The sequence below is a fragment of the Pseudoliparis swirei genome, chromosome 17, assembly GCF_029220125.1.
Source record: "Pseudoliparis swirei isolate HS2019 ecotype Mariana Trench chromosome 17, NWPU_hadal_v1, whole genome shotgun sequence".
NCBI classification, from domain to species: domain Eukaryota; kingdom Metazoa; phylum Chordata; class Actinopteri; order Perciformes; family Liparidae; genus Pseudoliparis; species Pseudoliparis swirei.
Genome location: NC_079404.1, coordinates 17,570,234 through 17,587,309, shown reverse-complemented (window position 1 = coordinate 17,587,309; position 17,076 = coordinate 17,570,234). Strand labels below are relative to the sequence as shown.

Sequence of the window (17,076 nt, the reverse complement as noted above, 5' to 3'; positions counted from 1 at the left end):
TCTGGTCCCTGCCCTCTGCTTCTGACTCTATTTCCTGTTTCTTTTCTCACAAACTTCGTCTCCGCTGTCTTCTTTTCTTGTTGTTGCCTCTGCAAGGAAATGTGATGAAATAAGTGTTGCCTGGCAGGAGCTTCCCCTGGCATGGTTGGTTCATCATGGCAGTGCACATCTCCCTAGCAACCGCTGCACTGGTGACAAGGGGTTGCCACTGTCTGGACATTGTGTTCCTCTCTTTTCCTCATGTTTCCTTATCGTCTCTCAACATGTTGCCCAGATTAAGGTTAAAGACAACTTTTAGTAAGGGTGCGACTAACAGGAATTTTCAGTGTAAATATTTTGATAAAAAACGGCAAACAATATTTCCCAGAGCCCAAGATGTCCTCATATAACTAGCGCTTTGCCCAATCAACAGTCCACAAATATTACACTTCCCATCATGTAAAACTAAAAAGAAAGACTTCAACTTCCCTAAAAATTGATTTTGGTGAGAATCTATTGGCAGTTGGCACCAAACCTGGTCTCAGAGCTGGGATGGGGGAACCCATCTTTCTACCTCCGATTAGCACCGAGTAGTCAAGCATATGAAAAGGGCACACACAAAAAATCACAATATACATATTGTCAAATGGTAAGCGAAAGCATTGCAGCAGCCCTTGTGACCAAGACATTTTGTACCAGTGTGCATTTGCCCTTTTGGTTTCAGATTCTTCTCTATACTGCTGCCTCGACATAAAAAAGTCTCTGTGTCACCAGCCGGGGTTATGACGCTGCAGTCCCTCAGAGTGTCTGCAGCAGTGCAAACACCAGCCCATCTGAATACTGATTTCCAGCGAGACGGCTACGGCTGCTAGCCGAGCCGTCGTAGTGCTGATCTCCATTCAAGCGGAGCGGCGTAGTGTTGTTGTGCAATACAGTGTAGTAGGGTGCATGTGAGGTGAACACGGCAGCTATGCAGGAAGGGAGCGAGGGAGAGGGAGAGAGAGCGAGAGGCAGAGGGGGGGAGATGACAGAGAGGTGCAGAGATTTGGGCAGAGAGAGAGAGAGAGAGAGTGAGTGTGAGAGCATCCCAAACTGACGTTGCTATTTATAGCCAAGCCCTACTCCACAGTCCTGAGATGCTCTCCCACCTCCCACATATAGACAAACCAGCCTCATCCACACAATGTAATTTGACATGCAGAAATACAGCAAGCACAGAAAGGTAAACTGGGGTTTGCACACAGCACGACCTGCTCATAGAATATCTATGAATGGAAGAGAAGCAGAACTGAGGGGTATTTGTTTGGCAACCAAGGTCAGTTATTGCCTCATCGAGAGCTCTGCAATCATTCATCCTGTTTATCAGAGAGTTTGAACGATAGAAAGAGGAACATGGGTGTATGATAGGGTGGGGGGAGAGCGGAAGGGATGCATTTGTCCTCACAATAACTAGTTGTTCGTCTTGTCAGATTGTATGAAAGGGCTTTGGAAGGGATGAGAGGAGGGAGGGAGGGAGTAGTAAAGGAGGAGAAAGAATAAATCCATGCCTTATTTTTTCTTTCTTTCTTTTTTCTCCTTTCACTTCCTTCCAGGCTGAGTCACTGCTGGTGAGGAGGACGGTCTGGAGAGGGAAGGAGAGAGGAGGAGGAGGAGGTGGAGGAGGAGGGGGGGGAGAAGAAGAAGAAGAATAAGAAGGGAGGAAGACAGTGGGATAAGCCACAACAGGAAACAAAACGACACATACACACACCCCGCGTGTTTGTGTTTGTGTGTGTGTGTGTCTGAGAGTGCGCGAACGAGAGGTTGAACGGGAAAGGAAGGGAGGGAGAGTGACGCGGAGGCTGGGAGAGCCGGCCCCCCACCCATCCTCCTCCTCCTCTCCTCCTCTCTCTTCTCCTCCTCTCCTCCCCTCCTCCCTCTCTCTCTGTGGAGCAGGCGTGTAGCGGCACTAGACTCGGCGTGAAGGAACCATGAGCGATGTCACCATCGTTAGAGAGGGATGGCTCCAGAAACGGGGTAAGTACATCCAGTACCTCTCTTCCTCTACTCTCCTCCTCTCTTCCTCTACCTCTTTTCTCTCCTCTTTTACTCTGTCTCTTGTCTAGACTGAGGGCCATGCCTGTCCACATGTGCCGGTGGGTGGATGGGAGTGTGTGTGATGACATGGATGTCTGATTTTCTAGTATTCGAGTTTACAGTTGTGTCTTTGTGTGTGTGTTTCCCCCCAAAGGGTGTGTGTGTGTGTGTGTGTGTGTGTGTGTGTGTGTGTGTGTGTGTGTGTGTGTGTGTGTGTGTGTGTGTGTGTGTGTGTGTGTGTGTGTGTGTGTGTGTGTGTGTGTGTGTGTGTGTGTGTGTGTGTGTGTGTGTGGTCCTCTGTGAAACCGGTTAGTTCTGTCTCTGATGTATTTTTGAACAGGGTTGTGTTTTAAGTCATATGACATTGGGGTTGAAGAGGGCACTGATGACACTTCCTGTTTACAAACAAATCAATGGGAACATGTGATAGGGGAAAAAAACTAACATTGTCATAGTTGAAGAGCATGAAGCAAAGAGAGTACTTCCCTGTTCTCAGACATCATGACTAATGTTCAGCGAGTGGTTGCTGCAACAGGTGTAGCGGGGTCGACCCAAACCACTGGACAGCCTACGAGGGGCAGACGGTAGCTCTTTGATAACTGCAAGGCACTGTTGGACTTTGTGTTTTCCTTTACAGGCACACATGTATGTGACTGTGCGTTGTAATAGAAGAGCCTCAGGGATGGAACGAGGGGATTTTCCAGACTTTTAGGCCAATAAGCATCATCCCCATGACTGTGATGGCGTCTAGGAATGTGTAACACAAACTGTTGAACGGGAAGTGAGATGATACATCACAGACGGCAGGCTTCTGGGTAATGTAGGCTATCACTACGGCACATCAGTGATGGCTCCTTTCTTCATGGAGTGGATGCCTCCTCTCACTATGTTTCACACTTCCATAAACACGGTACACACACTGTTTTGCTGAAGTCGAGGGGAGGATCTCTGCCTACTGTATATGTGCCAACATGCCATTGTGATCCTCAGACAGTCGTCTGTGCATACTAAGAGGAACACATCGCCCCCAGTCACGACGCAGCGCTACCAGTGTTCGTCAGTGTGTGAGAGAGGTAGAGATAGAGGTTGAAAGGAAGGGGAGGGAAGGGAAGGGGGGGGCTGTTTGTGTCAGGAATATGAATGTTTGTCTGCATCATATGCTAAATCTTTCTCTGTGTTTGTGTGTGTGCGGGTGGGAGAGGAGCAAGGTCGGGGTGCTGACTCACTGTCCAGGTCGTAATACAGCAAAGACTGCAGTCTCAGTCATTCGGCGGCTTTTTACGGAAACAAAGCGGCAAAGGGGACATTGCATCTGGAAGGCTGTGTACTTACCAAATAATACACTTTGTTTTGAATTGAGCGACATAAAGACGGTGACACTAAAATACTTAATTAAGAGAGAACAACTAAATGTATTACACGGTGCACAACAAAGTTAGAATTGTGGAGAGTTTTAGGATTGGACCCCATTGTGACGTTGTCATATTTAGGGGGTGGTCATGGTCCAATGTAGTCTTGACACTGGTGGTGGTGGTGGTGGTGGTGGCAAAGAGATAAAGAAAGTTGCTGAAGATGTCGATGATTGGCTGTGGAGTGGGACTTCTGATGAAGTCAATGGAAGTAACCTTGGACACTGGATATGATGAATACCGGAGGTGAATGGGGGGGGGGGGACTGGCAGCAGAGAGGAGAATTTAAAGTTTGACCGCAACAATACGATAGGCATGGGGATTGGTTTGTGTCAGAGTGAATGGCCATTGTCAGCTGATGGAGACGAAGCTGGAGAGTGAGTGATGGAGAGATTTGTGAATGAATGAGAGCGTAAAACGAGTCTGAACTTCCGCCAAGCTTCATGAGTGGAAGATTAGAAAGAAAGACTGGTGATATAGATCGGAAGGAAAGAGGGGAAACAGTGTAACGGAACTATGAAAGTGAGATGTCCACGTGCTTCTCAAGGCTTGACAAAACTCATATTTCATAAGAAACTAAATATCTGCTGATTTCTAGTATTGTTTGGCAGTAAACCACGCTGGTAAAATGAGTGGTTATGTGTCTGACTGTTTGCTATGTTACTAACGAGTTATGTCAGAGTTATAAATAATCTCCATTCTTTTTTTCAGTGTGTTGGTAAAAGGTTGGGTTTTTGTTAATCTCATAGCTGATAATTTTGAGAGCATTTGTTCTTCTTCTTCCTGATCTACAATGGTTGTTAAGGATATGTAAGTAATAATGAATCATTATTAGTTTTTTAAATGATCGTATGTTCCCTGTTTTACTTACAACTCTGAGCACGACAGCGATTTATGTCAATATTGTTGTACATTTTATTGTCGGGGCATCGAGGGCAGCAGTCAGACATAAATCCCCCCTGTTCGACTGATGTGATGGTCTGGCTGCTCAGGACTTACTGTTGGTCCCTGTGTACAAGATACAGCATGAGCAGAGATGTACAGAAAAACATACAAAGTCCTTTTTGTAAATCTGATGAATAACAGGTGGAAGTTTATTTTCCCATAATTTGCCCCAGAATGGGTAATTAATTGTGATGATGCTTGGTTTTCTATGTTTCTAATTGTCTATTTCGTAGTGTTTTAACCTTTTTTTGACTGATTTATTGTCTGATTAATGGATCCGGTCGTAAAGTGAAATGATCGATTGATTGAGAGGGTTTCCACCTTTCATCAAAGCACAAAGTATTGGTGGTGACTTCTTGCTCATGCACCCTCGTGGGGATTCCCCCCCCCCCCTGCATCTTTTATGAAGGAACTGTGTGCATCTGTTGGTCAAACATTAGGAACGCTTGAATGTGGCAAAAATCCTAGTTACTCATTGACTTTGGAGACATTATGTAGCCCATGTTCTACAGTTAAATGCATCAGTAGATGAAGGTTCACCGCTGTAAAGGAAAGGGGTGCGCTGGATTTATTACACGAGACAAAACGAGAGCATAGTTGCACAATTGAATGTAGAATATATCCATTATCTTGTTTTCATAAATGTTGCAGCATAAATTGTAATTGAAATGTAAGTAATTTCACAGCTCCACCAATGCAACACACTGTGGATTCACTGATCAACGTACCTGTCAGTGGATGCTGATCACTTCAGGGCTATGCATTGATTTCAGTAAGCGTGCCCACCACAAAGGCTTCAGTAGTATGTCAGACTGTCGATGGGAAAGGTTCCCTCATAATCAACCCGTGAAAGCTAAAAAGCTAAAAGAAGAGAAACATCTTCACATATGATAAAACTAAATAAGCGTAAGAGTGTTCAATAAAGCAGTAAGATAATAATTCAAAGATTGCTCATCACTTCAAGCCAATCATCAGCTTGGAACACAGAGACCAACCTCAGGAACATCTTTTCAGACTCCAGTACACCGTGTCCTCAGATGACCAGAAGCCTTTCAGTCCTCGCATGCTCAATACCGCGGCGAAGATTTCCAACCTTTTTTAAATTAAATCTCTGAGGGGAGTGCATTCGGCTGTATCTTTTCTTTATCTTTGGAAATAATGAACAGTAGATGGGGATCATGTACCAGACGTTGACCTCCAGAGGTCACAGAGCTGTTTTCTTGCACATTTTCAAGAATCAGAATCCGAACTCTGCTTATTTCCGCCCGGGCCGGGTGTGTTTACCGTCTGAGGCCATGTGAGGCCACAGAGGTCACAGCCAGCCACTGTCGTCGAGGATACTGTTACCTCCACCAGCATCAACCCACACAGCCGTCAGCACAGCAGATGGCCAGCAGAGAGGAACGAAGGAGAAACACAGAGGCAGAGAGACAGGGGAGAGCAGCGTCATATTCTTTCACATCCCTGTCCTCCAGAAGTGTTTCTATGCAAAGCTACCAATTAGATGAGATACAGCTGTGTCAAAGTGGAGCACGTCTTGCTGCTGACTCAGTTTTAAAATAATCCAAGATCAATGATTCTTTATCTCCCAGGAGGGTTGAAGTCATCGCATACAAGATCAATTTGAGAGAAGGTTGCACTCTTCCTTTTCACACTTTAGAATTGTAAAAATATGACCAACCCCACGTGGTTTAGTCACAAGGCTTTGGGAATGGATTGACTTATATTATGCAGTCGTAATAATTTAGATAGTAAGTTCATCATTCATCATTCGTGATGTTTAAAAAAAAAAATCTGACATAATCATCATTTTAATTAAGAGTTTTCAGTTTTACATGAGTCTCAGTGTATGTATGATACTTACAGTTTGGCCCTTAATACAGATATTAAAGGTTTAAAATATGCTGGACTTCCAAAGCCCTCTTCACACTGGATTATAATCAAATGTGAATCTGCCATGCTAGATATGCAGCTACATATAACCGAGCATATTGGGTCAATACTCTTTTACCCGTCATCTCAGTAGCTGAGAGTTCTCCTTTTCCTTCTTCTTCCTCTGGCAGGCGGATGCCGTGGAAGTTGTTGTTATTGATTTCTGTGAGCATTTTGGCAAAAAAATGTCGGGTGGTTACATTCATATCAACATGATTTTTTCGTGGACAGGATGCAGTATTAAATTACAATGCTGCATCCCACCCTTTGACATGTGCTGCATGTGTTGCTCTGGCTCTGTGTCCTGAGATCTAACCTGTACTCTCTGATAGCTGCACATTGTTTGTTTGCAAATCACATCCATCATCCACAGCGCGGGCTTTTTCACAAGGGAGAGCCGTAGGACGTGAGTCCATCAGATACCCAATGTCCGTGTGTCCCAACCTGTCCCTTAATGCATCTCGGCATGATTGTCTGATGGACATCAAGATGTGACGTGAAGCAACACCCCTGTCCTCTTTCACCCTCTCTTCCTGGACCCTCCATCTCTCCTACAGTACGGGCTATACTGTATACGCCCGAGAGCTGTGGGGTTCATTGGGTGCAGTGCAGTGTGGCAGCCATCTTGGCTCAGCGAGTTCAGCGAGTTCAATGTTGCTGGAGGCGGCTGGCTGGCTGGATCAGGTGGCAGTGCCAGAGCCCTGATATCAATCACCAGCCGCTGATGCTGCCGCCGCCACTGTCTGCTGTGTCGCCCTTCCTCTCTCCTCTCCTCCTCCTCTGTCCTGCCTCTGCTCTACAGCCTGTCAACACAACTCGCCCCTTCTTATTGCAATTCACACTCTCGTTCCCTCTCCGTCTCTCTCCGTCTCTCTCCGTATTGCCTTTCATCTCCCCGTGCTTCTCTCTTTCTATCCCCTCTTGTTTCTCAAACTCGCATGTGTATACCGGGCAGTAGCAGACGGGGCAGACAGTACGGGCTTTGTTATGAACGGCATCCTCTTGCACATCCGGAGGAAGTGTACGCTCCAGTGTGGCTTTACAAACCATAAACTGTCCCCATTGTCCTCCGAATGACTCACTGTACACTGCAGAGAATGGCAGACAGACAGCACTGTGCAAACAGACAGACCAGTCTGCAGAGACCTAGAGACAAACAGCGGAGGAAAGACCGGCAGTGAGATGGATAGTTTGTGACGGATACAGCCGGAACAGAGGCAGGCGGCTCGCCAATACAGAAGAGACCTGCAACCTGCAGCTACAGACACGGAATAAAAGACAGATGGGAAACGTACACAGACAGGCAGCAGAGTGTGCCACCTTTTTAATTTTTTTAATTTAATAGGAATATGAGATTTTTCTTCTGCAAAATTGTTGAGTACAAATTGACATAATAAACCTTGAATTTAAATTCACCTCCAAATTCAAGTTGCACCAGGTAATACTTGTATATATGTATATATATATATATATATATACACACCTATCTTATCTTACCTGTCACACCTGACACATTTAGGTTGCAACCAAGAATAATGTTTTCTTCTGGTGTTCTTTATGGTTACTGCCTGCATATCTGGTCCATGCACAGGAGGAGGTGATAAATAGAGCATGTTACATTTTCTTATCGATTCCCTTTTCTTTCTCATTTGACAACCAATCGGAGAAAGGATGTGAAGAAATGTAAATGTGCGTATCTTATGTCACCATGCTGCGTTATGACTATTACAGTCGCTGCGTGCTGTTTTGAATGTTGTATGTTTTAACCTTCCTTAAGCTCTGCTTACACTTACAGATAAATAATGCGAAGTTGTAAAACTCTGCAAAGTAAAAATAAAATCTGTGGTAAGTGATCCAGTAGCAAGCATCCCTGAAGAGCCATACAAACCGAGGGATGGCTTAATGGAGGAGTGAGTGAATGAACTAACAGAGAGGGAGGCAGTCTTGGGTAAATTAATGAATGGATCAATGAATGGAGTGCTGATCACTGCAGAGGGAAAACTTGGATAGAGGAAGAGAGACGGGGCGAAGGAAGGAGACGTTGAGTAATGGGATTAGTTTGTATCTCGGGAACATCAAAGTGCTGACCTGAAACATTTGATCACAGTAGAAATTGGATACACGCACATGTATTCACACAGACACATTTCTTAATTTGCCCTCATTGTTCCAGTTATTTAATTACATCCATTATTAACCCACTGTAAAAAACAATGTCAAAATCCACAATATTTTCCCTCATACAAACATACTCGCATGCTTTATATCACACCTATTTATTTGATTTATGATACTAATTGTTACCACAAGCAGGGTCTGGACCATATTTATTATTTATCATCTGCTGGTAATAATGAATAAAATAGCAGAGAATTACGTTGTTGCAGTTTGTACAGTAATACATATGTGTCATCCCGTGGTTTAGTAAAATACTAATATACTATAAATAGTGGTGTAATGGATTATTTACATTCGTTTATCTGCCGATATACAGTCAAATATATGCGATCAGCACATCGGCAGCTTTGCTTTTTCTAGCTGCCGATCTCTCGCCACGTTACATTTCAATCAACCAGTCCGTGTTAAACGACAGGAGAGCTCGAACTGTAGCAGCACCGCTAAAAGGTTCCCTTCAGTTACATCGTGATGCGTTCAGGCTCGGTTATATGAAAATGTATATTCTAACATTATGATGTGTTCAAATGTAATCTCGTAAAATGTAGTATTTGTGAGAAAATAAATCAATTTGTTTGAAAGATACGATTTTTTTGGAGCAAATATTTTGCCTGCAGTGTTGTAGACCATACTGTGTACCAATATGGATCATCAGTTAGAATTGGTGGCAACAAGAATTTGATCAGGGATCTCTAAAAGTTACATTTGTTCTCTTTTTTTCTGGTCTTTGATACGATCCAAACCGTGAGTTTTATGATCTCTAACTATAAGTCACTGTTCAAACTAAGTTCATTAAACCGTGTAGTCAAATGTTACAAGGAGGTTGCTTATGTGGCTCATGAGTTTCTTGCCTCCTCGATTTCCTCATCAACTGGTTTCTTTCCCTCACGATTCCACAGGCCACTGTCGGGTGTTTTCTTCAGCGATCAGTTGGCGGCAGCAGCTCTGAAACCAGATTCTATGTTAAAGTGTACTAACGCCGAGATTAGACCAAAGGGGCAGCGTGTGGAATGTAACATCTTGAGATATTGTGGGCTGCTTCGAGTAGGCTTTGGGCTGATTAGAGGAGGCAGGTAAGAGTGGGGGTTGGTTTGGCTGATTTAGGCCAACAGATTAGTGGCTGACAGCGAGTGTAAGTGTTGGTTGGCAGGAGAAGGACCCCAGAGTGTGACCATTTGGTCTCATATTGCCACTTTAATTTATTAATTTGGCTATCCAAGTCTATACGATATTGTTCCATAACTTGTCTGATATAGACATTAAATTGTTGTAACGTTACTGTACTAAAACTGTTTAATGTCTTCCAAAAAAATAGCATATTTTATTAAGGACCTGGAGAGCTCGGTTACAAACTGCTGTTTCTCCCACATCGGGGACAATAGATCATCGATTATACTATTAAGATAATTATTATTCAGATAATGAAACCCTACAGCCTGATGGTATGGTGGTCATCAGTTAACCGCTTTTTGCCTCCCAAAGTTGACAGAATGATCGCCATTCCTGTTATAGCTCATAATTGAAGTGATAATGACCCCATATAACATTTACTATAAAAGATATGTCAAGTTCAGAAAACGTTTTTCCCTGAAAACAAGTTGTTCAGTTCTGCTTTTCCCCTGTAGGTTTCGCTTTAATCCGAATTAAATGATTTATTTATTTATTTATTACACAGAGTGAGTGAGGGGTAACGTGTTGTTTTTGTAATCTTTCTTTTCCTTTTTTGGTTTCAAACGAGAGCAATAACACCCGCCACAATGGTGGACAGTGGTCTGCGTGGTTGCCAAGGGAAACTGGACAGCCATTGTTGCTCTGAAACATCAGTTACATCCTTGATGTATTTGCTCCTATTCACTCTGCTACTGTGGCACAAAGCTCCGTGTTGCTTTATTTGCAAAACAGAGCATCTGTTCAAGAGAGCAACCTCTCTTACAGAAGCTTATGGGCAGACCATGAAGGCAGCAGCTGTTTGAGGCGACTGCAGGCACTTGCGATTTTATTTGGGGTTTCTGAATTGATTATCCAGGCTGATGGTTGTCAGATAAGACACAGGGATCTCTATTGTGAAGCAGAGCCACTAACTCAAGTCTACAGTAGGCCCATTCAACTATTATCTATCTTAAGTGTAACTAAGGTTAGTAGGAATTTGGGGAATCCACCAACACTGTAGGGTTGTTTGTGTATGAAACAAATACTTAGTATACTAACACTGCTGTGGTTGTCTTAATTTCAATGATAAATGTCTTTAACCAAACTCATTTAGTTTTCGCCATTATTATTATTCGTGTTTTAGGCAGCAGTGCCAAGAGTTGATGAGTGTAGTTAAGAACATCAAAGCACTGCAGATGGTCCCGCTCTGGCAGCCAGATGTGAAGTGAAGATACAGTGGAAGGTTCCATTCCTTTCTGTGACAGCCTGTTGAAACATCTGGTTATTTTGATTATCTGGGAATGTATGGCCGCCTTTGGTGCAGGTTTGGTCCTGTTTTGCCTGACCTAATAGTTGAGCTGCATGCTGATGTCACAGTGGCCAGGATAAAGGGACAGTCGGTCTATTTATATCTTGCCACCTGTAATCTGTCGCTGACGGGATTAACGAAACCACTAGCTTCAGCCTGCTTTGTCACACAGGCACACTGAAAATGTGAGTCATGAATTAATCCATGCATTCACAAAGATATACACTTACAACAGAGTGTGTACGGTACATTGAAGGCACACGCGTGTTTAAAATGGGATCATTATTCGGATGTTCTCGGAAAGGAAGGACAAATATGTCTCTGTTTTTAACCAACCTCGAAATGTGACACTCTATTCATGTGACAAGCTTTTTTGGGGTTTTCTATTTATGTACAATATGTGCTTGCATGCACGTCTCTCGAGTTTTATGCCTCTTTCACAGATTCTCGTTTAGTTAGCCGGATTAAAAACAGAGAGGAAGAAGAGACCAAACATTGACAGAATATGTCATCCTCCCTCAGCATCCACCGTCTCTGGTTGCCAATCTCCAGTCATTAATTAGCTGTCCATGACAAACTTCCCAGTTCCCAGTCTGATACTAGTGTAGAGCAGCGGACGGCAGTGGTAATCATGTCAGCGAGACTTGGCTTAGTCTTCTGAGGGGGCTAAATCTCCCCCATATGGTCGACTGACTGGGGCCCGCACCTCAGCAAGCTCTCATTAAACTAGTGCCTAATATACCAAGGTAAAGAGGGACACACACACATACGCTAGTGCATACACTCAACTATAAAAAAACAAATCAAGACATCTGACAGGGGTTTGGGCACAAAGGGACTGAAGGACAAGGAGGTGGTGTTTCTCTCTGTGTGTGTGTGTGTGTGTGTGTGTGTGTGTTTTGAGAGACTGATGCTATACAATTGTTGACTTGCCATCTGTCATTAAGAAAAGAGTTCTATCTTTTTGTGTGTGTGTGTGTGTGTGTGTGTGTACAGAGGAAAGATGAGACGGGAAAGAAAGAAGGAAACAGTCAGTGAGGTGCAGATGTCTCCCAGCATAGCGGCTGGAACATGAGGTTCAATGGCAGACTGCTGTATGAGAGGAGTTGGAGGAGGAGAACAGAGGAGAAAGGAGGCGAACATCTGCCATATTCAGATTTTTCTCCATAGTTTGAGTGTTTCTACACAATATCTTGAGTTTGAATGGACCTGGGAAACGGACTGCTCATTATCTTGCAGCGCTTGCGACAGGCAGGTTAAAAAAGCACCAATATTACTGAGTTTCACATGTATTATTCAGCACATTTTAGACATTTTGAAAATACAAACATTTTGTTGCGGCGCCTAAAATGTGTTCACGGTTTTTTTTGGTCTTTTTGTTAATACCCAGAAAATGGCCTTAAAACCACAACTTGTAAGGTGTTACAAGTGGTATAAAATGTGTTTATTTTTTGAGACAATGCAAGCAGATTTAAAGAATATAACAGAATAAAACGTTTTATTCAACTCAAAAAATATAAGGATTATTCTCGAGGTATTTTACTTTTTAAAAATCTTACAACAAAGTAAACACATGTTTTCATCTTTGTCTGTTTTGACTTGTCCTCAAGTGCCTGATGCCGGCCAGCTGAGGTGGACACGTTGTCAAAAACAGCCTCTTGGACAAACGGACGTTCCAACAAGACAAACAAACACCAGCTCTCAGGAAAGGAGGGAGAAGTGTTTGAGATGAACTCACTTATCGAGTCACGTCAGCGCCCATTGTAATCACCTCTACAGTAGTTCATGAAGTTTAACTGCCTAAACCAAGAAAACCGCCTCTTGTAAACAAAAGTCACATGGTTGAACATGACGATGATTGATGATTGCGAGGGTATCGTATGAGGCGGTGTTTGGCCCCTGCTCCATTTTATAATGTTGTGCCTTACAAGCGTAATTAATTGCAGCTTATCTTATTATTCTCTTAAACTGTGATTGATCCAGGTATCACCGTGTTGTACCTCCTGTTTCCTCCCCAACAAACCGTATGCCTCGAAACACCTCAAAGTCAGAACAGGAAGTGGTGTTACTCTGTGGATGGTTGTTTACGTCTTACCTGTCCACACAAACTAAAGTTAAAGTGGTAAATAACCCAGAGTTGCCCAGGATGAATTCACCCTGGTGGACAGACAGGCAGACAGACAGGCAGACAGACAGACAGGCAGACAGACAGGATGGAGGGAATAGCAGAGAACAGCAGTTAGTGAGGTGGAGAGCACTTACTGTCGGCCCTTCAGAATAACACATGAATGAAACCTTTAGAATGAGGCACGGCTGGGTTTTTGTGTGTGTGTGTGTGTGTGTGTGTGCAGCGGGTATATGGGGTCGGGTAAAGGGAGTGGGGTGATGCACTTGACAGTAGTTGGAGGGGGGGTGGGGGGTTGTCGTACTTGATTGTTTACTCTAGCCTGCTGCGCTGAGCTATTGTGCTCCAGTGTGTGTGTGTGTGTGTGTGTGTGTGTGTATTTGTGTTTACAGAGTACACTGTGTGTGTTTGAGTGCGTGCATTTGTATAAGTTTACAGACAGACAGGGAGATGTACGGCACAACGCCTCTGCTGCTTTAGGAAGGGAGGGGAGGCTTCACAAAAGACCAAAGGGGTCTTATGTTGTCCACACACACACACACACACACACACACACGTAACGCCAGCTGCCGCCCACAGCCCCAGCCCAGCATTTTTGAATTAATAATACACAGCCAACCACTCTGGAATAATAGTGATGCACACACACACACACACACACACACACACACACGCATACGCACAAAGCGTTGCACCTGTTCACCACTGCTCAACTGGTCAGGGTTGGGCTAGTTAAGGTCCCCCGCATGTGTTACGCACACACACACACACACACACACACACACACTCCTTGTTGCCTGTCTGATGTAGGCAACAGTTAGACAGCTGTGTGTGTCTCCTGACCCTCACCATCGTGGTTTGATGGACAACTATTCTTCTTGACTGATTGGTCCATCTGTCTTTCTCTTTTCTTCTGATTGGTTAGGTTTAGGAGGCAAATGAACAGGATGAGAATTGAAATATGAAGGTCAGATTTAACCGGGGAGCCTTACAGAGACTCACTACTCTCTGTGATTATAAATCCAGAATATGAATATAAGGATTACTGGAAAAAAAAGGACATTTAAATGAAATGACTGGTCAGGTTATTATGTGAACAAAACCATTCCTACAAGCTAAAAATAGATTATTTAAAAATAATAAGAATAGTTTATATTCAATCTAAATTACATAAATTGTTCTGCTTAAAAATAAATGTCTTGATTAACCACACACTTTAACCTACTGATGTGGATTTTAATGTTATCTCAGATAGGAGATATAGTTAGGAAAGGATGTGCGTTGTATTGAAAATAACGTCTATTTAATGTGAACTTCAACGGCGTAAACTAAATGAAGAAGTCAACGATGCCGACACACAGTGCCATCTAAAGAAAGAGAACAGAGACACGCAATACACCAGCAATCAGTGCAATTAGATTAGCCTGCTCATTGCCTGTGTGTTCCTTTCCTAATCACATTGGATCCACTGCATTCTGAACACAAGCAGCATGGCATCCCTGATTGGGTGTTTGGTTGCGAGGGCTTTTGGTAACGGTTAGCGAGGATAGTATTTGTACCTTCTTGACACTAGAACACATCCAAAGAGATCCGTCTTTGTGCTTTCAATGGCATGTTACGCTCTGGTAGTTGTGCGTGTCTTTTTTTATGTGTGTGTGGGTGGATGGATGTGTGTGGATGTAGTGGAAAGAAACCTTCTAACTGAGCTGTGTTTTATATAATTTTGGGGTTTGATGATCTCTGGTTAATAGTAGTAATGTTATCCATGAATCCTCCTGCATGGCCACACCGTGTGCTTTTCAACTGTATACATCTGCGGGTAGGAGTTTGAAACTCACTCTTTTCTCACCTTCTCGGCATTTGCTTTACACGTTCCATTTCATCGGTGTCTAGCTTCAGCCTCTTGTGGCTGCAGCTGTCACAGCTCTGCTCTTAGACTGTGACAAACAGAATATGGATTGAGACCCAGTGTGCAGGAGGTCATACCGGGCCCAGGTGTGTCTCGTGCCACTAATGGTGCCGCTTCACAGGACGGGCCTCGACCAACAGAAGAGCACAAAGCGGGAAACTGGCAAGCAGGGCAGAGGGGTCTGTTGAACTTTGACATTCAGCGCTTTCTAAATTTCAAACGTCTCCTTGGTGTCTATTCTTTTTTTTGAGTAAAAAAGGAAAAGATGTTTGATGTTGAAACTCGATCTATATGAATGTGATATTTGAGAAAGTTGCATCTGTGGAGATGTTTGTGTGTGTAAACATATAAATATGTCTGTATTTATATATATATATATGTATTTATTTATATATGTATACATACATATTTATATATATATATATATGGCTAGCTTTCTGGTATTTCCAATAAACTTATTTCTATTTCTAAAATACTGTATTTCTGAAAAGAATAATGTAACGGTCTTTGCAGCCATAAATACATGTATGTGATGATAAAGTCTTGGCGGAGTCTTTGGCGCTTGGACTCTGCAGAGAGATTTGTAATTGAGGGATAAATCCCCCCTGTGGAGTTCAGACACTGGTGGTGGTGGCGGCTGATGAAGACGATGGATCTGCGAAGATTGGGCGGCGATGGGGAGGTGGAGGGGTGCGTAACAACAGGAATGTCCTGAAGGTAGAGAGACAGTCATATTTCATAAGAGACAGCGACTAGAGGATGGGCTAACGATGTCATTGTTTTGTTGTGCTATTGAGTGAAGGAGACCTGCTGATTTAGAGGTCTGATAGCATGATTGACCCGCACCTTGACATCAAGGAACATGATGAGTGAGCATGCGTGATGAGTGAATTGGCAGATGTATGAGAAAAAAACTACAAGCCTCGGCACACGGGTAAAAGTCTTCCCGACTGAATTTACCCGAGAGTGTCATCTGTGTACTGGTGTTATTGTTATTGCCATGGCATTATGCAGTCAAAGCCTTCATGTAATCCGCCATCTCTCATCTTACTTAGTAATGTCACAGAAACCTCCCACTTGCTGGAGTAAAGTATGTTTTAATGTTCTGGAAAATAAAAATGAGGCCCAAATAATTGTAGTTTTGTAATTGTATTGTATTTGTCATATGAATGCACAGCATGTAAAGAGACCGACACATTCGTGACTCATGAATTAAGACGGTAATCATGGAGTTGCCGTGGGTAAGTGAGCTTCACCCACCCACTTTGTGTACGTGTGTGTGTGAGTCTATGTATGTCTGCATGTGTGTGGGGGGTTAGAGAAGTTTGTGTCACGCACAGGTGGTGTTGAGCAGCAGCCCTCCAGCTAAGATGCTAACACCGCACTAATCCTAGGGTGCTTTAGGAAGCAACAGACCCCCCCCCCCCCCCCCCTTCAACAACGCACATGAACAAACACTGTATACCCCATACATTAGGCTGACTGTAATACACACACTTACACTATAACTGATCCATACACACATGCTCCCCCCACACACACACATAGACACATACACGCGTACACACACAGAGAGAGCATCAGTGCTCTGGATTAGGATGAGAGCGTCTTGGCTGCGGTGTGTTCAGGTCGCTCTCCAGCTCTGTCAGCAGAGCGGTGGCCACCATGCTCCAGGGCGCCACCACCATCTACTGGGCAGTAGTGGTACTGCAAGAGAGGCGTGGAGGTAAAAAAGACTTTAGGAATAAACAGGAGGAAATAAAGGATAAGAAAGAACATTTTTAATAGTTAGGGCATTTTTTTCTCCACACTCTATGGTTAAGTATTTGTAAAACTGTGAAACTGCAATATGTCGCCAGTGTGTGTGTGTCAGGGTTTGTATGTGTATGTGTGTGCCTCCTCCTTTACCAGCTGGGGGAGCAGAGGGGCACCAGGGCAGCGTGTGTGTGCGTGTTTGTGTGTGTGTGTGAGAATGTGCATCCAGCACAGCCTACCAGGAGACGCTGGCTGTGTGAAATTTCCTAGTGGCCCCCAAGGGATGGCCACACTCCCATGGGTTTCCACTCAA

The 17,076-nt window shown here is 43.7% G+C and overlaps 1 protein-coding gene across 3 annotated transcripts in view; it reads left to right on the top strand.

Moving 5' to 3' along the window:
• Nucleotides 1-1,553: 1,553 nt before the first annotated feature.
• akt3a (v-akt murine thymoma viral oncogene homolog 3a) overlaps nt 1,554-17,076 on the top strand; it is a 50,336-nt gene continuing 34,813 nt past the window's right edge. For 2 of the 3 annotated variants that reach the window (XM_056434849.1, XM_056434848.1), the window contains exon 1: nt 1,572-1,995. In XM_056434849.1, the coding sequence (XP_056290824.1) occupies nt 1,950-1,995 (46 nt within the window). In that variant the 5' untranslated portion in view covers nt 1,572-1,949. Of the gene's footprint in view, nt 1,996-17,076 lie in introns of all 3 variants that reach the window. The other variant, XM_056434847.1, reaches the window with a different exon arrangement.